At 34.0% G+C, this 26,918-nt stretch overlaps 1 protein-coding gene across 1 annotated transcript; it reads left to right on the top strand.

Annotated features, from left to right (window-relative positions):
* On the top strand, positions 1-26,918 carry LOC5570126 (protein mab-21). Its single transcript, XM_001653056.2, has 2 exons — positions 1-1,332; positions 26,226-26,918. Exons 1-2 carry the CDS (start codon positions 585-587, stop codon positions 26,573-26,575), a joined length of 1,098 nt encoding a protein of 365 aa, XP_001653106.2. The 5' UTR covers positions 1-584; the 3' UTR covers positions 26,576-26,918.

Raw genomic sequence — 26,918 nt, forward strand, 5'->3', positions numbered from 1 at the left:
AACGGTACGCGAACGCGGTGCCGGCGGTGGATTGCGTTTAGTGTAGGAACATTTTTCACCCGTCGTCCGGACGGCCCGTTTCAGTGGCGTACGAGGCGTTGCATCGATCAGTTGGGTTCGGTGTCCCACCGTGTGTGTTATTCCAGGGTATAGTGCTTGGTGGTAGCAGCAATCCGGACCAAGGAAGAGCGTCGAGCCGCGCGCCGGCACCTTAATTAATCTTGTCCGGAATAGCCGAGTCGGGTACATGTAGTTTTCCTTGCTGGCCCGTTGGAAAGATATCTGTGATAGAAGGGTCGAGGGCGTGAGTGAGAAGAGAGAGCAGCAAGTGCAATCGATGTGTGAATAAGTGAAACCCAGCAAGACGAAGCACGTGTTCGGTGTTCGTTAACTCCTCCTGACCGGCCCGAGTCATTATTGGGTGAAGTTCCTCGCGGTAACTGATTAAGAAGAAGCTATGGAAGCCTAATTAGTGTGAGAACAATCAAGCCTACGGCGAAGCAAAGTGTGATCTAGTGAGTGAAGGGATCAATCACTGAAACCGCCATCAAGAAGTGAAGCGTTGCGAATTCAAGTGCGTTAAAATGTTGGTTCCTCCGGAGATGATTGCCGTGCAATCGAAGCTCATCTATCAGATGAACAAATATTGCGCCGATCGGGTCCAAGCCCGGAAGGCTCAAATACACAAAACAATCCAGGAGGTCTGTCGAGTCGTGCAAGACGTTCTCAAAGAGGTCGAAGTTCAGGAACCTCGCTTCATTTCTTCGCTGAACGACTACAACGGACGGTTTGACGGACTGGAAGTCGTTTCGCCGACGGAGTTCGAAATCATAATCTACCTCAACCAGATGGGCGTCCTGAACTTCGTAGACGACGGCACTCTCCCGGGATGTGCAGTCCTCAAGCTAAGCGACGGCCGAAAACGTTCCATGTCCCTATGGGTGGAGTTCATCACGGCTTCCGGTTACCTCTCAGCCCGGAAGATACGTTCCCGCTTCCAGACTCTGGTGGCTCAGGCTTGTGATAAATGTGCATACCGGGATTCGGTCAAGATGATTGCCGACACCACCGAGGTCAAACTGCGGATACGGGAACGGATTATAGTACAAATCACGCCGGCGTTCAAATGTGCCGGACTGTGGCCACGGTCGGCGTCCCATTGGCCGCTGCCGCAGATACCGTGGCCGCATCCGAACATCGTGTCGGAGGTGAAGACCGAAGGTTTCGATATGCTCTCGAAGGAGTGCATAGCGCTGCAGGGGAAGAACTCGGCGATGGAGGGAGATGCGTGGGTGCTCAGTTTTACCGAGGCCGAGAATAAGCTGTTACAAGGTGAATACTGAGGTTTAGATTAGTTGATATGAGACGGATATAGTAGTATAATATTCAAGTTTATCATATATTCAATTTTTAGCAATACCTCCAAGATGTAAATTTGCCGACGGCACACTTATAGACAATTTCGATGACTTTGGTCATGAAATTCTGTATATTTCTACCGAATTTTAATAAATAGTTCAGATTACTATTAAATTAGCCAAAGCTTAGCAAATTTGTCCGAATACCATCGATGGGGGTGACAACGGGTCTAGTGGGTGAGATTGGGTCAAAATGGAAAATTATTGTTTATTAAATATTTAAGCCAAAAACGGTGATATAACTAAAATAATAGTTCATATGTTATACATCATTAATCGCAATACACACTTTTAGAAATAGTAGATTCTGTTTAATATATCAAGAAACTTGTATGTTGAAACTAGAGAAAATTCACAACATTTAAGTTCTCCTGTGCAAAGTATAACGCATGTACGATAACCTCTATTGTTATATAAGTAGAAGGTTGAAAATCTTTCCAATACACTGCTCTCGTAATTTTTGGAATCCATTTGAGTTTTCCACAAAAAAAATATTTTTTTCGATTTCATGTCTATAACATCGAAAATGAACAAAAACCTTAGTGAACGAAATAACAAGTCTAAGTTTTTAACGTTTTACGGTGCCGTGTGTAATCTTTCCTCATCAAGATGTATTTGTCCTTTTTAAATACAGCATCGCTGAAACATCAAATAATTCTATTTGTAATTTCCGTGCATTGAACAACAATGTAAAGCACTTTGACAGCTTCACGAATCTCATTAATGGGGTAAGATTGGGTCGTTTTTTATTCACTTGTAGTGTCGTGATAAATAAATGTTTTTGATTTATTTTTTTTAGACAGTTGTTAATGTACCATCAAAGAACTACACATAAAATTTGAAATTTATTGGAGTTAAACTGCGATAGTTTATCAATAAATAATTCGTTGAATTTTGGCCCGTTCTCACCCCAACGACGGTAGCTAAGTTGTGCTGGCAAACTTGCCGCGTCAGAATACCTTACGAGGGAAAAAATAATGGGGTTATTAACAAGGAAGGTAGTTAACATTCCCAAGCAACCAAAATTTCAGATAAAAGAACGTGTTTTTGATAGTAGCTCACTTTTAAAGTAATTGACAGTTCACATAAAGTTCATTAAAGTTGCTTAAATAGAATAATGTTCGAATCGAACATGTTCTGAACTTTCTAGTTGTTGTTAAGTGCATGAATTACTCGATCTTTTGGTTGCTTTCGTTGTTTAGTTGAAGCAGGTGCGTCCCACTCGGGTTCAGATTGGGTACCACTTCTAGTACTGCATTTGGATCGCGGTATACATTTCATGGCATTCTAGATTTTGCTATATTACCTTAACGTTCAACGCTCCGTCATCATAATCATCGTCATCATCGAAACAACAAAAACAGTTTTTCTGCTCAAGACTGAAAATTATTCGATGAAAATGTGTTCACTGTGTTTCGGTTAGAGAGTAGAATACAGTAAACATATTTTCCTGTAAATTTTCTTAACATTGAACGAAAAAACTGCTTTTAAAAATTCCGAAATCAATGACAGATCCGGCCCCCTTAAGTGCCACAAAATTTTGAACAACTGCAAGGAACATGGAGGTCTTTATTTCGTCTTTGATTGAAGGTTTGATTAAAAAAATAAAAACTTTGATTCTCCTACACACATTGTTAAAATAATTCAAAGTTATCTGTCAAATGTTAATTATCAGAACTAAAAGATTTTATGTAACAGCTCGTGATCCTTGAGGCAGCTTTCCGGAACCAATAATGTAAAATATTTTTCCATCTGACTAACAGGGTTAGCTAAGGGATGTTATAAATCTTTGTTTGCAGATGACACAGGCCTCTCCGCCAAATAATGAATCCTGCGTGTCATCTGTAGTACATCGCAAAAAAGTTTGGAATTTTTTCCTTAATACTTACAAAGCTGGAAGATTTGTTCAAACGCTTTCAAAACCCAATTTTATATGTTGTCACATAAAATAAAAACCTTCAAATAGACATGTTGTCACGATGCGAGGGGTTCTAAAAAATGTGTCAGATGAAGTAATGTAACTAGGGCTTATGCTTAGTATTAGCATTAAGCAAATCGCACAAATTCGTAGGTGGTACAGTCCTAGCAAAGACAAATTAAAGACCCCGATGTCCCTTGCAGTTGCCCAAAATTTTATGGCTCATAAGGTAATCTAGAATGCCGTGAAAAGTGTACTGCGATCTGTCAAACTTGGGTACCTTTTGTACTACCGAGGGACCAAATGCAGTACTAGAAGTGGTACACAATCTGAGCCCGAGTGTGACGGACCTGGTCCTAGGCCATTGTATGAGGGGTGCCTCCTTCCCGCCCGTTACCAAAGTCAGATATTTGGGACTAATTTCTGACTCTTATACAAGATTGACACATCCTCTAACAGTTGAGAGCTGTCCTGGCCACGTCCTTGCGAATGCTAGCGAAAGGGAAGGAGTGGTTAATTAAAAACCTACTTAAGAAAGATGCAGAGAACTCTACGACCTCTCATAGGTGTTACGGGATATTGTAGAGTGTCAATAAGGGAAGGGTAAGGCTAAAGACCTCCATGTCCCTTGCAGTTGCCCAAAATTTTATGGCTCATAAGGTAATCTAGAATGCCGTGCAAAGTGTACTGCGATCTGTCAAACTTGGGTACCTTTTGCACTACCGAGGGACCGAATGCAGTACTAGAAGTGGTACCCAATCTGAGTCCGAGTGGGACGGACCTGGTAAGGCCATAGAATACGTTCGGTAGACGTTCTGGGAAGCATGTGGAAAATATTGGTTGAAAACCGGAACAAACTCACCGAATTCGGAAAACCTCTGCAATCCATTGTTCGTCTCTCAATGAGCTGCACATTGAAACGCTCAACACATAAAAGCCCAATAAAATCACCCACATCCACTATTATCACTTCACAAGGCAATTATTCTGGTCACAATATTCGCTAGGTGAGGGATTCCACGGAGGCATGCAAGTCGATTCTGATCGACCATTTCAAAAATATCTGAAACTTTGCACAGTTTTTCAGTTCCATCTAAATCGTCATTTTCCGATATCAAATCTTCAAGTTGAGTCACGACTAACTTTTCAAAAGGGTGTATGTGAAAATGGTTCAAAAATATTCAAAAAGCTGCACAGCAAAAACGGTTCGTTCGATTGTTAGACAACTAAAGAAACAAAGTTAGACAACTAAATAAAGATTCCAAAAAAAATACACACAGTGAAAAAAATTTTTTTTGCATTAAAAAACATCATTTTTGTCACAAAAACTCAAATATCTCAAAACCCTATCGGAATACCAACGTAATTTTTTGAGGGAAAACGGTCCATTATATTAGCTATCTACCATAAAAATTTGGTGATGGTAAGCCAATAAACAAAAAAGTTATGACATTTCAAATATTTCACAAATTTGACACTTAGTGAAATTTTTTTTTTTTCATTGTTAATTTTTTTTAGGACCGCAGTTTGTTGTTGAATTTTTTACCACATGAGGTTAACAAGTTGTTTTCATGATATTTTATTTAATTATTCATAACTATTATAGCATCTATTAGAAAGTTAGACGCGATCCAGTGTTGTGATCTAAAGTCTTGATAGTGTCATATTTTTTATTGTACGTAACTGAAGAAAAATTCTCTCAATAGTGTTGAAACCTTTTGATAAAAGAAACCTATAAGAAATCTAATATTGAAGACAAAAGCTACAAAAAAAATTTTCTATTCAGGTATACGACTAGTTTACCTGCAAAAAGTTTACCTCGTAGAGAACAAGGCGGGTCTATACCCAGGTGATCTAGTAAACGTAAAGCAGGTCGGTTTTCTCGGCGCTGGTTTTCTCCACAAAGTTAAAATCTGATTACACCTGGGTATAGACCCGCCTTGGTAGAGAATAGACTTTGTTAATCATATTTGGGAGAAAGCGAGTAACTTCAACAACATCAAAAACATGATAGGTACATACCATGAACATACTCACGAAAAAGCTAAAAATATACTACCACTATGGTTATAAAAGATTTAATTGTAAAATTTTTCTTCAGTCAAGCAAACGACACCAAACTAGTCAGTAAAAACTTAAAAGTGATTTTGTTTATTAAAATCTAACGAGCAACATGAGTAGTCGCTTTCTCAACTGTTGCAGGTCGTTTGCAGAAAAAAAGTGTTCGAAAGAGCTACGAAATCTCACCGAAAGCACCATATATAAACTGAAAGCGGCTGGTTATGCTCCAATGTCTACATTGAATACAAATTTACGCATTTGTACGTCCTGCCGATTAAACGTTGACAAACGGGCAATCTGTACATCATCGGTGGATCAGGTTGCAGGAAGTTCGAAAACAACAACAACTGAGGAATTACTAGATGCACCGACAACAACTGAGGAGTTATCAGAAGTACCAAGTGCAGATAGTCTTGCCACGGTACCATCAGCGACATCTGTTTCAACAAATCAATAAGAAGATGAGTGAATCCAGAAGGTCAACATCGAACGCTTCAACGAAGGGATAGCTGGAATAAAAGTGACTCCGGAATAAAAGTGATATTGTAAAAAAAAATGAATAACAATAAATAAATAAATAAGTATTAATAAAATGTTTTCATGATCTCATAACGCATACCCAAATCCAAAACTTTTAAAGTTTATATATAACATTTAGAAACTCATCAATCATACTCTAATAAAAAATATCCCGGTAAAAAAAAAATATTTTCGTGTAATCTGTTAATTCATTTTAATTTGTACATATATACATATACATATAATATTTATACATATACATAATATTTATACATATAATAAACATAATACTAATGAATACATGAAAACGACTTGTTTAATTCACGCAAGGCCCTTAACAATAAAATCAGCAACAAACTGCGGTTCCCGTAATAATTTACACCGAAAAAAAAAATTTTTTTCTACTAAATGTGAAAATTGTGACATGTTTGAAATGTCATAACTTTTTTGTTTATTGGTTTACCATCACCAAATTTTTATGGTAGATAACTAATATAATGGACCGTTTTCTTTCAAAAAAATACGTTGGTATTCCGATAGGGTTTTGAGATATTTGAGTTTTTGTGTCAAAAATTATGTTTTTTAATGCAAAAAAAAAAATTTTACTGTGTGTATTTTTTTTGGAATCTTTATTTAGTTGTCTAACTTTGTTTCTTTAGTTGTGTAACAATCGAACGAACCGTTTTTGCTGTGCAGCTTTTTGAATATATTTGAACCATTTTCACATACACCCTTTTGAAAAGTTAGTCGTGACTCAACTTGAAGATTTCTCGATTACTTTTTCAAATCGACGTAAGTAACTTTTATACGGTTTTGAGAAAATTAATTAGGAAAAATCACAATCTATCTTCTAAAACTGTTTTAAAATGAATCACCTTTTTACATTTTTTTGCCGTGTACTTCGCTCAAATTTTGCATACACTCAGCTCACGTTAAAAAACTAGGTAGTTTCTATTATTTCCCACAAAAATAATTATAAGAAAATGATAAGCCGTTTCATTCAGTTACTTTCGACGTTTTTCTACCAGTGTAAAATCGGCTCAAGTAGTCTTTTGTTTTGATTCGTGGTTAAGTCACTTTGTCTCTCCATACAGCGGGGCGGCGAAAGTAGTGGTTAGGTTGCGAAAGTTGAAAATGTTACTTTCGTCGTTTTGTAAATCCGGAAATTAAACGTTCTAAAAGTGAAAAGTTGAGTTGGTAGAGAGCGGTACGTGTAGAATTCCGCCTGCTTAACACGTAGGATCGATAAAGTAAGTTTGTATACTTTTTTGACTTGAGTCTGTATGAATAAGTTTTCGAGATTTGATATCGGAAAATGACGATTTAGATGGAACTGGAAAACTGTGCAAAGTTTCAGCTCAATAGAAAAAAATGAATTGAAAAATTTACCAAATTTTGGTGCTGTTGCTTGGAATCACTCAGGTAACATAAAATTAATGAGAAAAAAACTCGGAAACGAAACAAAACGTGACTGCTGATTCAAAACGCAGCCGCCCGCGCGCACAGCCTGCTACGATCTTCTTATGTATCTAGAGCTTATGATTGGTAAAAATTCAACTTTCAGAATTCACATTGAGGGCATTCAAGCCCTATGTAGCAAACATGTAAAAAGTCTTTATCCACATATTAACAGAAAATCGAAACTTTGTCTTAAAAGCAAACTTTTTTACTCCAAATAAATTTACTGGTCAGTCATGTTGTATGCTGGTGTAATATTAGGAGGAAAGCTCTACAGAGGATCATTTTGAAGCACCTTTTCTTGAATAATACATAAATACAGAATTACATTAAATTAGGGACGTTCCGATATTGCAAAGTATCGATATTTGATTCAATACGATTATCGAATCAAAGTATCGATACCACCGATATATTGAATCAAAATGTCGATATATATTATTATGATATTCCGATATGATATATCTGAATGAAGCAAAATTCCTGAATCGCTTAGACACCTGCCGTTTAGTTTTCTTAGATTCGGAAAAAAAATCTTTGAATACTCAATATTATTGGTATTTTGACCGATATGGACGATTTGACGATATGATATGAACATCTTCTTTTGAGATACATTATACAGTCGACTCTCCACATCTCGATGTTCTACATCTCGATATCTCTCCCTGTGTCGATGATTTCATAAGTCCCTTCAGTCTGCATACATTTTCACTCTCCATATCTCGATATCCTCCTTATCTCGATATCTCCCATATCTCGATGTGTTTCTGTTGATTGTTTGTTCTCAATTTGCTCTCCTTGTGTCGATATAACCAATATCGAAGGTTACTAGACCAAAGTTTTGGGATTCAAAACAAATTAGGAGCACAAAATGACGTCTGTTTGTGAATTACTTCTTGATAACGGAGAGTGTTTTTCAATCTAGTATTCATCGAAAATTTGTTCTTTGTCTCGATTTCTCCCTATCTCGATGGTCCCTTCGATATCGAGATGTGGAGAGGCGACTGTAGTACAATTCGAATGGTACCGTAATCAGGGGACAAATTGATCACTGGGGAGATTTTGATCAGGTCGGTACAAAATAGCATTTCCTTTCAAGGATGCCTAATAGATCGTTGCCACTACAGACATTCCATGTTTTGTAGTTTATAGGTGTCTAATGATGATTTTAAACTATTTCATATTTGTTAACGTCAGTTTTGTATAGAAATATTCACAGTTTTTGAAGGTGTTATCAATACTGTTCGAAAGGTCGGTATTAAACAATACGATGGTGCTAAGCCTGCATGTAAACTTTGAGTGTTGAAAATGTTCTGTAAGCCTCAGTGTTAACTGCTGAATTCATTGTTGAAATCTTACAGCATTACAAGGATTTTTTTTTCTCATAAAAGCGTTTATTGTTGAATAACGTACTTATTTCAAGGGAAATTGCATACATTTAGGCGTATTGTGCAAATTTACAAAGTTTAATTTAGCAATAATATGATGATATACACGAGTTGTTAGAATTTTGACATCATTTTCAGAATCAGGAGACCCAAATTTAATAGATAGGTAAATTTTACATTCTAAAATATGCTTTATTATATAGTGATTAATTTCGCCCCTATGTGTCATTTACAATTTTTGATATTAAGACTAATTTTTTGAAATGTTAAATTTTATTTCATAAAAAATCGATTCCATAAACTGATAGATATCAATAAATTTGACCATTTTTGAATTCCAAAGCAAAATATTACAAAAAGTTGTGAAATAGTGATCATTTTGCCCCCAGATTACGGTAACTACTTTTTGAAATACATAAAGAGAATTATGAATGGAGAAAACCCTACAATCGTTTTCCTTATATTAATGTACGATATATCGGAAGAAAATATCGATACCACCGATATATTGAATATGAAATATCGATACCAAAATATCGAATATCGAAAGCAAAATATCGATACTCCGATATATCGGAAGTATCGGAACGTCCCTACATTAAATAGGTATCCAATGTTAAAACATTGCTTTATATACATATGCAGTCAGCTAGCTTAATAACACCAATTGAATTCAATTCACCTGAAAAAATTTAAACTGCTATGGCGAATTAATGTAAGTTTGTTAACAAAACAATAATACCAGGTGAATTTCGTAAAATTATATTAATTGTAAAGTTAAAAACCCGAAATGCATTAATGCAATAAACAGCTTCAAGTTAATTATTGTGTCAGTCTTTTTTAGGAAAAACACCAAGAATATGAACTTTCTTTCTTTCGACAGTTCATTTCATATATTTTCCAGTAAATTCCATAATTTATTTATCCGGAAATTCTTCCAGTTATTCCTCCGCAAAATCGGATTTATCATTTATTTCCTAAAGTTACTAAATTTTCGATCTATACGGTTGCTTTACAATTTCTGTACACAACTGTGTGCTTTTCAATTGTTTAGCACCTCTCAAAACCAAGCAATCGATAAATTTAAACATAGAAATAAAAAGTTTCTCCTCGAAAGAGGATGAAATTTTTTCAAGTCGTCTCTGGATTCCAAATTTAATTCATAATATTCAAATGTGTTTTCAAGGAGTTCAGGAACTTGACTATGATTGCAATTTTGTTTTGGCGAGAGATTACAATAACTGATTTGAGAATCATATAAAAAAATAACTCAAGAAAATTCCCGGTCAATTTTTATTTTTCCTAGGGATGCAGGAGTGATCACTGCAGGAAACTATATGTATTTTTTTTTTTTTCAAAACATCTTCTGGAAGATTCCCTAGAGCAATTACTTAAAGAATCTATGAAAAATCCTCCAAGATTCATGGAGCAACCCAGGAGTTTCCTACTGTAAGATATAGCGTTAGACTTTTGAGAGATTCCCTTCCTTCATTTATGAATTTATGAATGGATCTCTGAAAGAATCTCGGAATAGTTTTTTAAAGAAATCTGTAGCTGAAACTCAGGGTGAATTCTTATATTTTTTGTCCATCAAGAAATCTGTAATAAACACAGGGGGAAATTGCAAGAAAATAGCATAGCCCTGCGTAAATAATAAAACGCCAAAAATAATATCTCGTGCACATTATATAAACACCAAAATGATGATTTATCTTGTACATCAATACCTGCAAGAAGACTCCAGTTTGCTAACAACAATCAAGACAGACTTGATGAAAAGCGTTAGTTTTCTTTTGTTGTGTACCTTCGACCTTTTAGGACAAACATGGAAAAAGGGCCAAAGTTTTCTAGGCATTTTCTTTAGAGAGACCTTACCCAGAAGGGGAATTCGTCTCTATAGATATTTCATTTTCGTTTTTATTGGAAAGAATAAAATGATGCGTATTTGAGTACTTTATATTCAAACAGAATAAAAGATGCTATCCTGACATTACTTTTGAATAAGCATGGATACATTCTCAATCGAATTTTGTCACCTTTGATGAAATGCAAAAATATGTTTTGATCTATTACACGCTTTTATCATGTTAAAATAAGATCCGGGCTCACAGTGACAGTTCGTGACAACAGAAGCTTGGCTCACCTTGATGTACATAAATTTCGTATAGGTTTCTCCCTCCCAGCTCAAGCCCATCAGCAATAGAGTACCAATAGTGTTTTAAGCAATAACAGTGATACCGGAAACGAGGAACACTGTTATAAAAAAGAACACGGACACCGTCTTCAGCCATTCAGCTGCACAGACTGTAACTTAACATAAGACAAAGCTGGTAACTTTGATGGCACAGTTGGTTCTTACTAAAAGAACTAACAAAATTTGTGTCAACCATAGTTGACAAAAAGGATTGCAAAAGTAGAGACGCACTCCATGTCGGAGCTATTGATTGAATTTTTCAAGCGCTTACAACAATCACTGTTTGGTGGAGTTTTCAAAAGTTCGTTACAAATTTTCAATAGCTTAGCTATAGCAGTGCTTTAATTCGGTCCCAAATCTCTTACTTAAAAGCTGTTTTATAAAATGGGCGTAATTCAAGTCAGACATTTCCATGTTACGTTAAACGCCTAGAGTAGGGTGATTCAAAACTTAAAAATGTTTGAAAATCCAACCTCCCATATCTTTCTTGCTATCCTTACCATGAAAATAGTGTTCTGTGAAATTTTCAGCTTTCTAGCTGGCGATTTGAAGATGGCCCAAAGACAATGTAGGTTTACATGGAAATTACTATGGAGAAATTTTGAGAAATGTTCCAATTACGTTAGCACTGTAGTGTAAATACAAGCTTTTCATCCCATAGTGAAAACTAATTCTTCAAACCTTAATGAAGGATGTTGCTGGAGTAACAAATCCTTTCTGAGCTAATTTTGTTTGTGATTTTTGTAGATGTTTGTAGGCCTGGAATCCCATATAAAGCTAAATATTAGCAAACAAACTCATGAACATTTCTTTTTCTATCCGTCGGATTGAACTGCTCTCTTCAGCAAATGTCTTTATTATGGTTTGAAGAATAGCTTTACACTATGGGGTGATAATTCTGAACCAGCACTCCAGTACTAACCTATTTAGAACATTTTTTAAAATTTCCCCATATTACTATATAAACCTACAACGTCTTTGGACTTAGTTCTTTATTTTCACCCCGTCGTTTTCCTATTATGGAGACTGACGGGGATGGAGACAAATCTGCAGAAAATTCGGTTCTCAAGGAATCAAGTTCATCAGATAAATCGTTTCGAATTAAAACATATCCTTCAACATTTCTTGGTCCTTTTGTTGTTTATTTCCGTAAAAAGGATAAACCAATTAATGTTTTATTAATTTCTTCAGAAATTTATAAAACTTATAAGTCTGTCAAGGAAATTAAAAAAATTTCTCTTGACAAACTTAGGGTTATATTTGGATCCCGTGAAGATGCCAACTCTTTATTGGAATCTAAATTATTTTTTAATTTATATAGAGTTTATGCCCCTTCAGATTCATGTGAAATAAGCGGCGTAATTTATGATGAAGACCTAAACTGTGAAGATATTTTGAATCATGGTTTAGGATCTTTTAAAAATAAATCAATTTCGTCAGTTAAAATTCTTGAATGTAATCGTTTATCCAAATTAACTTTTACTGACAAGGATTCTTTTTATACCCATTCTAATTGTATTAAAATTACATTTGAAGGGTCAATTTTACCAGATTATGTTATAATTGATAATGTTAAATTTCATGTGAGACTTCATTTTCCAAAAATAATGCATTGTAATCGATGCCTTCTTTTTGGACATACAGCTAACTTTTGCTCTAACAAACCTAAATGCTCAAAATGTAATGAAAATCATTCATCCTCAGATTGTGAAAAAATTTCTGATGTTTGTTTTTATTGCAGGGGAAAACATAATTCATTAAAAGAATGTTCTGTTCATATTGCTCATCAACAAAAATTTAATCAATCTATTAAAAATAAAAGTAAATTATCATATTCAGATGTAACTAAATCTTCTGAAAATTTTAGTTCTCCTAATATTTTTGTACCTTTATCTAGTATTGATGATAATGATCTAAATCATGAGGAAAACAACTTCATTTATAAACCTCCCAGTAAAAGAAAAAGGATTCACAAGTCATATCAAAATCATGATCCTCAGCCATCAACGTCTTTCGATATTAATATTCCCCCTTTAAGTAAAACTAAATCTTCTCAAAATATACCTGGTTTCAAGAAAGATAATGAATACACTAAAAATAAGAATGATGATACAAATAACACTAATTCTAGTAATAAATCCGAAAATTCTATTTTGAGCATTTTGGAAGATATATTAAAGTTTTTAGGTTTGAGTGACTTTTGGAAAAAATAATTAAAAAGTTTTTACCATTTTTAGCTTCTATTCTTGAAAAGTTAAACTCATTTGGACCCCTCATCAGTTCCTTTTTTGCCTTGTAATGGCTAAATTTAATTTTATTAATTTGAAAATTTTACAGTGGAACTGTCGTAGTATCATTCCAAAAACTGACAGACTGAAAGCATTGATTACTAATCATAATTTTGACATTTTTTGTCTCAATGAAACATGGTTAGAAGATTCGAAATCATTTCGTATTCCATCGTTTAATATTATTCTGAAGGATAGAAATATTTCATATGGAGGTGTTTTAATTGGAGTTCGTAATAATATTGAGTTCAAATCTTTGAATATAACTTCCAATCCACAAATTGAATGTGTTGCTGTTTTAGTAAAATATAATGATTTACAATTTTCTATTGTTTGTATATACATTCCTCTCAATGTGAAATTTTCAGTAAATGATATTAAATCAGTTTTAGAAAATATCCCACCTCCTTTTTACATACTTGGAGATTTAAATGCACATAATTTAGCATGGGGTAGTGATAAAACTGATGGTAGAGGTTTCTCAGTAATGGATTTAATTGATGAATTAAATCTAAATATACTTAATGATGGATCTTTTACTAGGATTGCTATACCACCTGCTTGTCATTCGTGTATTGATTTATCTCTATGTTCAAATAATTTATCAATTAAAACTGTTTGGAATACTATTGATGATCCTAACGGAAGTGATCATTTACCAATAATAATTGAAATTCAAAATCCCATCCGTAAGAAATTTTCTAATGAATCCATTATTCCTGATTTGACAAAAAATGTTGACTGGTCCAAATTTTCTGATTTAATTTCTTTTGCCTTAATTAATTATGATAATTCACTTTCTCCAATCAATAATTATGATTTTTTTTTTTTCAAAGTTATTAATCGACTGTTTATGTAAATCTCAACTAAAAACAAATAATTACAGTCCGCATAAAAAACATAATCCAACTCTTTGGTGGGACAATGATTGTAGTATAGCTCTAAAACATAAATCTAATGCTTTCAAAAATTTTCGTCGTTCTGGATCTAGAGATCATTATTTCTTATATTGTAAAGCTGAGGCACAATTCACTAGAACTATCAAATATAAGAAAAGAAATTATTGGAGAACTTTCATCGAAAATCTTGACTCTCAGACTTCATTATCAACATTATGGATTGTAGCACGAAATTCGAGAAATTTTGATGCCTCTTCTCCAATCATTTCAGAATATTCGGAAGATTGGATTAGTCAATTTGCTTCTAAAATTTGTCTTGATTTTGTACCTCGTTATATTCCTTTTAAAAATACAACATCATACTATTATTTTCCTGAACTTTGTGCTAAATTTTCGATTGAAGAAATGGATTTAGCTTTGTCTAGTACCAAAAATACTGCTCCTGGTATTGACAACATAAAATTTATTATTTTGAAAAATTTACCTTTAGAAGGGAAATCATATTTACTTTCTGTATATAATGAATTTATTTTACAGAACATATTTCCTACTGAATGGCGGTTCATTAAAGTAGTTAGTATCATTAAACCTGGTAAAGATCCATCATTAGTCAATAGTAGAAGACCAATTAGCTTATTATCATGTCTTCGTAAATTAATGGAGAGAATGATATTAAATCGTCTTGAATTTTGGGCTGAAAAAAATAATATTTTTCCTTCATCTCAATATGGTTTTAGAAAAGGTCGTGGATCTTGTGATTGTATTGCGCTTTTAGCTTCACAAATTGAACTATCATTCAATAGAAAACAAGATGTTGTTTCTACGTTTCTTGATGTTTCTGGTACATATGATTCAGTTCTCATAGATTTACTCTTTGAAAAAATGAATGATTGTAAAATTCCTTCATCAATTTCCAATTTTATATGTAATTTATTTTCATTCAAAATAATGCATTTTTATCATAATGGTTCTTCAAAAATGATACGTTATAGTTATTTTGGACTACCGCAGGGTTCTTGTTTAAGCCCTTTTTTATACAATTTATTTACAAGAGACATAACTTCTATAATTCCTAATGGAACTTATTTTATCCAGTTTGCTGATGATAAAGTAATTTCTGTTAGTGGAAAGAATCGAGAAGTTATTCGTCATTTTATGCAATGTTCTTTGGATAATATTCATACATGGGCTCATAATAATGGATTTACCTTTTCAGTTGAAAAAACCAAATTTATTTTATTTTCCCGAAAACATTCTCCCATTGACATCAATTTATATCTCAATAACCATCAAATTGAACAAGTATTTGATTATAAATACCTTGGCATATGGTTTGATTCAAAATTGAAGTGGAATAATCACATTAAATATATCCAAATAATTTGTTTTAAAAGAATTAACTTTCTTCGTACGATTACTGGTACTTGGTGGGGAGCTCATCCTCATGATATGATAACACTTTATAAAACAACAATACTTTCAGTAATGGAATATGGTTGTTTTACCTTTTCAAGTGCTGTTCAAACACATTTTTCAAAACTTGAAAAGGTACAATTCCGTAGTTTGAAAATTTGTTTAAAATTGTTGAATTCTACTCATTCAAAATCTGTAGAAGTTTTAGCAGGTATAATTCCACTTAAAAATAGATTTCATGAGCTAAATTCTAAATTTTTAGTACAATGTTTTTCAAATAATCATCCAATAATCAATAATTTGAATTCTTTATATCAAATTAATCCTACTTGTAGACTTTTAAATTCTTTCACATATTTTAATACTGAAAATTTCATCCCATCTAACAATGGTTTTTATAATCATAATATAAATGTTCATGCATTTCGCCCATGTATCGATTTATCATTACATGCAGAACTGAATCATATTCCTCATCATTTACATTTTCATTTTGCTGATAACTTATTTAAACGTAAATTTGTTGGAGTTGACCCTGAGAAAATTTATTTTACAGATGGTTCTTTAATTAACAATACTGCAGGGTTCGGCGTGTATAATATGCATTTGGCTCATTTCATAAAGTTGGAATTCCCTTGCTCTGTTTTCATAGCTGAATTGACTGCTTTATATTTTGCGTGTAATTTGATTAAATCGTGCATTCCTAATGTATATTTTGTATGTACTGACAGTTTAAGCTGCCTTCAAGCTTTAAACTCTGTCAAACTTTATTTTAAATCACATCATACTATATTAATGTTAAAAAGCTTATTACATGAATTACATAGCAAGGGTTATTTCATAAAATTAGTTTGGGTTCCAGCTCATTGCAACATTTACGGTAATGAACAAGCTGATTCTTTAGCAAAATTTGGTGCTATTCGTGGTAGAATATATAAACGTATCATTTGTCCTTCCGAATATTTTTCTACATTAAAAAGAGATTCCATAAACAGTTGGCAAACTTCATGGGATACAAGTGATAAAGGAAGATACTGTTATTCTATTTGTCCTAGGGTTAATACTATCCCCTGGTTCAAAAATTTATCTGTTGAACGAAATTTCATATGTATTTTTTCTAGATTAATATCCAATCATTATATTTGTAATTGTTATTTATATCGTATGAACTTAAAAGATACCAATCTTTGTGAATGCGGTTCATTTTATGAAGATATTGATCACATTTTATTTCAATGTTCTCGTTTTATTGTACCCAGAAACAAACTTTTCAATAAAATAATCAGCTTGAATTATGAAATTCCAATTTCAATTAGAGATATTTTGGCCCAGAAATGTTTTCCCTCACTTTGGAACTGGCATTCTACGTGATGATCCTTGTATTGGCAATTTCGGTTCTGTAATGGATGCATTCCGGATGAACCTTTAGATTTAAATTTCTTATTTTATAATGTTTTAGAAAAGATAAAGAGGTTTTGTGCCTTTTTGAGAAGATTTTTACTTGAAATCACTCAAAGGGGCTTTTCCCTCTTTCAAAATTATTAGTTAAAAATAAATAAATAAATAAATAAATTAATAAACGTCTTTGGACCACCTTTAGATCACCACCTAGAAATGTACTCATTCGTATTTGACGGATTTCACGCCAACTCGACACGCGATTGGCAGCACCCCTTCAGAATTCAATGAAACTTTCTGGATGTCAAAAGTATGTGAAACTAAGATACTTTGCAAATTTTGTTTTTTTCAAAATCGATCTAGACTAACATTTGGAAAGGGTCAAAGTTTTTTTTTACTTTTTTTATAAACCCGTATAACTCAAAAACGGTAAGACCTACAAAAAAGTGTTGTATGGAAGACTGTCGTGAAATTTCCTGACGTTCTAGAAAAAAAATTGAAAAAATAAAAAACATTTTCTACACTGAAAAAAAAAAATGATTCAAAACTTTAAAGTCGATTTAAAAAAACGGCCAGATTTTGATCATCCTTAAGCAAAAAGATTCATAATTAAATTTACTAAAAGTCGTCCATACATTGCAAATTGGGCATATTTTAGAGAAAAAAGTTTTTCTAACATCGATTTTTTTTAAGTCCAAAATGAATTTCTTATTTTATTTTTATTTCGCTTTAAATAGTCTAGTATGATCATATTTTCAAGTGATAAATGAGTTTTAATCACAAAATAGATCATATTTGTTTTATTGGGAGAAGTTAAAAGAAATAAAACGGAATTATACAGAGTTTTTTTTTTTTTAATTAAATTCAATTGATCTCGCACCAAACCGCTTATGAGAAAATAAACTCCGTCTAACAATCCGATGGGTTTTTTATGATTGGAAAGATATCACAATAATATTCAATTTCTTATTTGGTCAAAGCCAATCTTAACAGGTGTCTGGAAAGGGTAAATATTATGCTTATGGAAAAAGTCGTGGTTTCTTCTTATTTATTTATTTTTTTTTTTTTTTTTGCAATTTCTCATCGTAACAAGCTGATTTTCATCACGCCAATCTGTCATGAAACGGCCTACTTTCCTGCACTGAAGTATACAGTACAGGAATACTCATTACGTAACTAAAACCAGTGATGTAATGATTCATTACGCAACGCTTTCTCATTACGCAACTGTTTTGAGTTGCGTAATGAATCATTACACAACAGTTTTTTCAGAAATTGTAAAATGATGGTCAAATGCATTCCGATATAATTTCTGATGCCCTCAAGTGCTCATCTACGAAATTGCAAAAAAAATTGTAGGCAACTCGTTGCAGAACTCGATTCATACAGCACTCGTCGTAATTATCCTACGTGGCTTGCCGAAGACTCGTGCTGTAAAAATCATGATTCTGCAACTTGTTCCGTAAACTACTATATTATTGCTATATATCCTAAAACGTAGTATCTGCACATGAATTACATTATTTTTGGGCTTTACTGAATAAATTGAATATTTTTGGTTCATCCTCTGAATTGGTATACCGTTTGGCTGCAATTTGTGTATCACTAATAGGCATTAAACAATGATATTTTTGGGTACCAGGGACAGTTTTAACCTTATCAAACAATTCCACCAATTCCTCTGACATTTTAACATACTGTTCATTAGATATATAACAGAAATTTAATTTGGTGATACATGTATCAGTTTGTTTCACTGCCCAGTCGAATAGTTCTCGCGGAGTTGCGATTGTGTTTCCATAGTATTTTGCAAGACTTGCTCTTTTTGCCATTCGCTTGAGAGTGCCACCAATAGCGTCACAGGGGCCTTTGCCGTGGGATGTGGCAAAAAAGTGCCACTCTGCTTCCAATCCATGTATTTTCTTGAAATTACATAAGCTGACAATTTTTTTTATTTTTATAATGAGCTGCAGCTCCATCTGACTTGAAAATAACTTTTGATTTGTTTAACAAAATTTATCAATTTTGAAATAAATATCTGAACTGCTACTATGTCATGGGTCTGATATTATAATAAAACTAACATTTTCCAATTTATTATCTTTTTTATAGTAAATCTAGAATTGGTGTATCGTTGCTTGGGAATTATTTCAGTGATATCCTTGAGCAGCGTTATAATTTTCAGAAAAGTCGCTAATTACCAGTATTTAACCTTGTTTTAAAAAGTCTTTTTTGTTTCGTAGAAAAGCAGACTGTTATTTGCAAATAAAATCATGAGTTATGAGCTTATCAATTTTTTAGGTAGATAACAATACAAACATATTCATTATTTCTTATTCATCTGGCGTTTAACGCAGGTACGTTTAGTAAGTTTTTTTCACAAAACTTTTTCTAGAAGAGAATTTGATGGGGTATGGAAAAGGTTGTCACTTTTCAATGTTTGCAATACTGTTGTGATACCTTTCAAACCATAAAAATCCGTCGGATTGTTAGACGGAGTTGATTTTCTCATAGGCAGAGGCGAAGTCAATTGATTGCCTGCATTTAAAAAACATAATCTCTGTATAATTCCGTTTTTTAACTATTCTCAATAAAAAAAATACAATCTATTTCCTGATTCAAACTCATTTATCACTTGAAAACACAATCATATTTGACGGTTTAAAACAAAATCTTTGAAAAAAATAAATTTCAGTTTGGGACATAAAAAATTGAAGTTAGAAAAACTGTTTTTCCCTAAAATATGCCCAATTTGCAATATATGGACGACTTTTAGTAAATTTAATTACGAAACTTTTTGCTTAAGAATGATCAAAATTTGAAATGGCGGTTTTTTTTTTTAATCGACTTTAAAGTTTTGAATATTTTTTTTTTTTCAGTGTAGAAAATGTGTTTTTTTTTTCAATATTTTTCTCTAAAACGTCAAAAAATTTCACGACAGTCCTCCATACAACACTTTTTTGTAGGTCTTACCGTTTTCGAGTTATACGGGTTTATAAAAAAAAGTAAAAAAAACTTTGACCCTTTCCAAATGTTAGTCTAAATCGATTTTAAAAAAACAAAGTATGTAAAGTATCTTAGTTTCACATAGTCTTCACACCCAGAAAGTTTCATTGAATTCTGAAGGGGTACTGCCAATCCCTTTGTCGAGTTGGCGTGAAATCCGTCATATGCATTATGAATTCTAAGGACACACATAATTTGGTGCGAAAAAGTAGGCCGTTTCATGACAGTGTACAGTAAATTGAAAATACCGTTTGTCTCAAATTCCAAACACTCGGTTTTTTAGGTTTTAATTTATTTCATACCTCGGGAGTAGTAATCCTTTATTAGAGAGATTCGCGGAAGCTGACATTTCTGTCAAAGTGTGAGCCAATCGAGCAGCGATAACTGTCAAAGCGTGAGCCGTTATGTTTGTTTGGAACTTTTCTTGAGGTGTAATGTAATCCGCTTGAAATTATTTCGGTAAAAGTTGTTTTGCATGAAGCAAAATTTATAAAATATTTTCCTTTTTTTAATTTTTGTCGATGCAACTTTTAGTTGTTGATTTTTTCTGCTGTTTATTTGTTTGGAAATGTAGCTCAAAGATCTATAACGCAACAAAATACACTTCTTAGCAATGAGGAAGTAATGTTCGTGTTACAATACAATTATTCTCGATTAATTTATTGCGAAATTAGTCATGTTAATACGATTCGTGCTGTTCGGAATTTCAATCAAGGTTACTTCCCTGCAAATTCAATGGTAAGGCTATCCTTGTGCTAAGCATCTCCATCATAATCATTCTCTGCAATGCTATCGTTAAAGTCTAGTTCTTCCTAGTGATCCTTTATATGAGAAATAGCGGAAGTAAAATGAAATGATTTGGTAACAAACCAGCAGTTCTGCGACGAGAATAATATTGTAACACGGGCATGACTTTCTCATTGCTAAAAATTTATGTTGTGCCGTTATACCACTTTGAGTTACATTTACAAACAAATTAACGGCAGAAAAAGTCAACAACTAAATATCACATAAACAAAAATTCCAGAGAGGAATATATTTCATATTTTTTGCTCTATGCAAAACAACTTTCACCGAAATAATTCCGAGCGGATTACATTACTCCTCAAGAAAAGTTCAAAACAAACATAACGCATGTTCGTTTGGCTTGCGCATTGACAGTTCTCGCTGCTTGATTGGCTCAAAAATGCATCTCAAGCCTTACGGCTCATACAAAAACTTAAAATTTGTCATACAAAACGCGTTACGGAGGGGGGAGGGGGTCAACAATTTCCATTTTAAGCGTTACGTAATAAATGGACGCCGCCTTATAGATTTGTGCATGATTTGCAATTTCTAATTTTCCAACTGAACATGATAAATTATGATTAGTGCGTTAATTAGAGCATAATTCACTCAGAACCATCAACTCGTCAATCAATAATTCGAGGCAGTAATGACAGTCAACTACACATAAGGGGTCATAGACAAATTACGTCACTCTACAAGGGGGGAATCGAGATAGGTGGTCGAGCCAAGCGTGACAAGTCTTACAAAATTTTCGGAGGACTCATACAAAAAGTGTGACAAAGGGAGGGAGGGGTCGAAAAAGTTGAAATTTAGCATGACATAATTTGTGTACCGTTTGAACTGACATCTCTTTTCAACTGCGTACTGCGATCAGAAAAAAGTGCTTCCTTGATCGATTTCTTGCACGAATTTTCAATGCATCAAGATAGGCCAAGAAATTACTTGTCAGCAGCGAATCAGGCTTTAACAATTAATGAAATCAAAATTATTATTATTATTATTATTATTATTATTACTATTATTCAATTTTATAAAAATATTTTGGTTGAAGAGTTAAAAGATTTTTTAAAAACCCCTAGCTAAAACTGATCTACAAACTTAAACATTATTTTTCGCGCAACAAAAATTGTGTGTAAGTGCTGTCGAATATATTAGAACGGATATACTTGGACCATAATGCTATCTTGTGAAATCAAATTGTATCGTTTAAAATTTCATGAATGCTTTAAGTTCTGTGATTCGCAAGGTAGATCTTATGGACCGTAAAACGGGGTAACTTTAATAGCTTTTTGGAAGAAAATCTGAATATGTATGCATTTTGTTTTAAAGATTTTTATTTTATACAGTCGAAGCTTGTTATAACGACATGGCAAGGGAGCGTCGTAATAAAGAAATGTCGTTATAGAGAATAGTGGTAACATTAAAATCTTTTTCAAGGGACCGAAAAATGTCGCTATTAAAGTGGTCGTTATAACGAGCTTCGACTGTATTTGCAAAAAAAAATCTGGTAGCTTAGTTATCGATGGCCATTTGAAGAAGCAAATCTCAAGTACCACTCCATATATCGATGTGAATTCATATCATATAATTATATATATACACAACCCATTAAATTTTCAGCTTCATCGGTTAACTAAAACTCAAGATTTGCTTCTGCAAAGTTTCCCGGTCTCCCGTGTGCATCTATAGATTTACAGTCAACTCTCCCTTACTCGATATTCCGTATCTCTATATCGAGTTAGAGAACCACAGTAAAAGTTGCTTTTCATAGCTATCTTGATGGTTCCATCGATCGCCTTAGCACTTTGCACCTTCTTAACTCGATGTTTTTTTTTTTTTTAATATAGTGTTAAGGAAGGTTGACTGTAATTGAAAGTTGATTTTCGGGTATGGGGTAACGTTGATAATGGGTATGTAAATACATGGAAATCAACAACAAAACTACTGTTTGACATCATCGCAGTTGGAACTGGATTGGAGAACGTTAATAGAGAACGTGGATTTGACTGCATTCATTAAACTACAGAATTTATAGAAAAGTTGGCAAAAACATGTTCATTATTTTTTTATAAGAATTACAACATTAAACATGGAATTCAACATAAATCAATACATTTTGAACAAACCGAATTGTTGAAATAGAGCAAAAACGGCGTTTCATAGAGGTGTGCTTTTAACGTTCTATTACACTGCTTCGCGTTAGAAAATGGGTTAACCAACGTGCGAAGTTCGATTTTTGACCAACTTCGCCGCGTCGTAACTCGACTCTCATAATGCGCATAATGCATACGGTGGAGGGCATAGATGCGCACTATAGTGAAGTGACTCGCGACGCGGCGAAGTTGATCAGAAATCGAACTTCGCACGTTGGTTCATCCATTTTTAGTCACGAAACAGTATACAATGGGTTACATGCATGGCCTGTGTCGCTACTCACCACATAGTAACGCACTAGCGCTAGTGTCTATGCACGAAAAATCGGTAAAAGGTAACGCGAAAAATATTGGTATGGTGAAATGCATCTAACGAATTATTTCTCCAAATTGGAAACTATTTTCGAAAACAACATTTGGTACCGGTTTTACGTAATGATGATTACTATCACGCCTACCAAATATTTTTTCGAATAATGATTTCATTTACGAGAAATTTTAAATATGATGTCTTTCCCCATACAATATGAGACGAGAAAACTTTTGCTGATCAACTGCGGGCGAAAGCAAACAACTTACTAACTTATCAAGGATAAGTGACGAACTCTTAAAAACCTAATTAAATGATGATAGTACAACAGATTGTTTGTCAGCATTTAATAAACGCTAACATATCGTCTTTTTTATGTATATGAATTATACTGCCGTGAATCGCACGTCAGTCCCATCTGCATTTTCGTCAAAATCATCAAAATTCATAGCTTTCTTGCAGCAAATATTCATAAGGGGTTTACATGTATTTTGATAGTCTATTCCCCTGGATGTAGGAATCCAAAAAACTAAAATAACATTGAATGTACGTGATGCGAACGAAATGTTTAGCATCATGAAGAGGAATTGTAATTAGATTCTGAACTGGTCAAATTTGCCCCCAGATGACGGTAATTAATTTTATTATCGCAAAATGCTGCTAGATGGCGGTAGTGCGCAAACGTCAAAACAAAAATCGATACGAGAGCCGCGAGTGAACCGATAGCCAACTACCAATTCTAAGAATTGAAAGCTGTTTTGTTTTACGATGAAAAAATGCGAGTGTTACGTCTGTTTGTCTATAAAAGCGTCTTTGATATAATTATAAAGTTTAGGGCTCTGCACAGTTTTGACTTTGCATAGGTTTTTTACGTTTACTGGCCTTGTTGTTTACTAATTTCGCAGAGGAGTGAAAGAGACCGAATCATTTTTGTGCAGAGGCCTAGGGCCAATGGCATCTACAAGTATTGGACAATACATTTGCAACTTTCGTAGAGATGAACTAGCTAGCCTCCGGCTAAAAATCTCTTTAATAAAGAAAAAAAATTGCAACTTTTTCGATTTTCCATACAAAATGACCAATTTTGGTAAGCTAGATCTCAGTTATTTATGGACCAAATCGTATGAGATTTTCACAGAACATCAGATATAACTTGAATTTTAACATATATTTTTCAATACTTTTTTCCAATCACGAGTTTATAAGTAATAACGGTTTAACTAAAAAGTAATTTTCGACGGAAAATTCAAAACTGTTTATCTCAAAATCTGATAGCCCTACACAAAAACTGTCTTCAGCAAACTTTTTCATCTCGTTAACCTTCCAGTCGTCGCGCGATTTGCCACCGTCAGAACCACCCCGCTGCTGTTATGAACGAAAAGCGAGCTTTTTTAACTGGTGTTGTACAAAATACAACAGTGCGACGACTGAAGTGTTAAAATCTAAAACTTTGCAGAAGATACCATGGAGCTATTCCTTCAATATGTTTAGTTATGTCATTTATAAAGAATCGTCAAAAAAATTCACTTTAGTCAAACCGTTACTGCTTTTGAACTAGCAATTAGAAAAATCACTCAAAAATATATGTGAAAATTCAAGTTATGTCTGATGTTCTGTCAAAATTTCATTCAAATTGGTCTATTAATAACCGAGATATAGGGAATGTGTACCAGTTATAGCCATGGTGGTTCCCTATTTGGCCATATGTGTTTTTCGAAAACTTTCACATTTTGAATAATTTTGAATGTTTTAACAGACGTAACACTTAGAACAAATGTCGATCAAAATCATAGTCACGAGGACATGTACGCCCAATGCTAAAATCGGTGTGTTTGGCCGATAGGCCAACAGATGGCGGTAGTGTGCAAACGTCAAACACGAACAAAAACGATGCGAGCGCTGCGGGTGGTGAATCTGCCACCTACCATGTTTTTGAACCGACCGTTGAAAAGGTGGTCGATGGACAATGGTGAGAGTGTGACGTCTGTTTGTCTGTGGTTTTAACATCAAGATATGTTGGATATCAAACTACTTAAACACACAGAACGATTTAAAATTTGAAGATAATCAAATTATCGTGTCCATAACTGGTACACCTACCCTAGCCTACCAAAGTTGGTCATTTTGTATGGAAAATCGATATAGTTGCAAATGTTTTGTCCAATACTGTATGTATGCACAGATGTCATATTTGTAATCATGCTGAACAAATTGAGCATTCTTACACTGTTTAATATCTTGACCTATTATATTTATAATCAGTAACTTTGACATATTTGTGATTTCAATTAATTGTGAAAACATGCCAAATATCACAGACAAACAAACGTTACACTCCAAACCACCTTTTTTACGGTCGATTATTATATATAGTAGGTGGTACATCCACGCCCCGTAGCTCTCGCATTGTTTTTTTTTATTTGCATTTGGCCTTTACACATTACCGCTATCTGTTGACGCATCGGCCAAACACACCGATTTCAGCATTGGGCGTACATGTTCTCTCGACTTTGATTTTGATCGCGATTTGTGCTAAGTGTTACGTCTGTTAGTCTGTGCAAATATGTGAAGTGGTTTTAATGGCGGAGGGGAAATGTCCTTTGAACTCACAAGATTTGAACCATAGACATTGTGTATTTCCAGTCTATCTTAAAGCCAAAAACATGTAGCTCGTCGTGAATATCAATATAAAATAAAGATTATTCTCTTAAAGGTTTGGACAGACAATATCTCTTGATTGGCTCGAAAAAAACGAATTTAAAAGTTTCTAATGAGCTTATTTCAGTACGAAACAATCATTGTGAAATTACTATAAATACTAACTTTTTGTTAACACATAAAAGTATCAAAAATATACTTGGACTTTGATTTTGTATTGTTTTCAATGAAAGAAAATCGTTTTCAAATATTGTTGTTCGTATAGCTTACGACACCCTATAAGTGATAATCTCAAAATCAACTGGAGATATGCAAAACTAAAACCTTTCCTTCATCTCCCATTCTCCCTTAGGTGGCTGCCGGCGGCGATGTCTCAGCATCCTGAAAACCCTGCGCGATCGGCATCTGGATCTCCCGGGAAACCCGGTCTCCTCGTACATCATGAAGACGCTGCTCCTGTACGAGTGCGAGAAGCACCCGCGCGAGATGGAGTGGGACGAGAACTGTATGGGCGACCGGATCAACGGCATCTTCCTGCAGCTGATCTCGTGTTTGCAGTGCCGGCGCTGTCCACACTACTTCCTGCCCAATATGGACCTGTTCAAGGGGAAGTCACCGGGGGCGCTGGAAAACGCCTCCAAACAGGTCTGGCGACTGACTAGGATTATGCTGACCAACTCGCGGTGTCTGGAGGAGTTGTAATGTGGGATCGGGGGTATTAGGGGAGGGGGGTTAGGGGTGAGTGAGTGGACGGATGAGGGAGCGAGTGTTTCGTACTAGTTAATGGCGCAAAAGTCCTCTAAATTATTCGACAAATGAACTACTCAGTATACTTGTATTATTGTGTAATGGAACCGTACGCTAAAACCTATAATCTCCAAAACGAACGCATAAAATTATTAACTTATGTCTAACCAATTGAGAAATCGACGTATACCTACACGTATTGGATAAGCAAATGAAAAACCATAAATCAGATTTAAGTAGAAGGCAAATTGAATGAAAAATCAAAATTCGCATAAAAATAAAACAATTTTAATCGAAA

Source organism: Aedes aegypti, chromosome 1, assembly GCF_002204515.2.
Source record: "Aedes aegypti strain LVP_AGWG chromosome 1, AaegL5.0 Primary Assembly, whole genome shotgun sequence".
Lineage (NCBI taxonomy): Eukaryota > Metazoa > Arthropoda > Insecta > Diptera > Culicidae > Aedes > Aedes aegypti.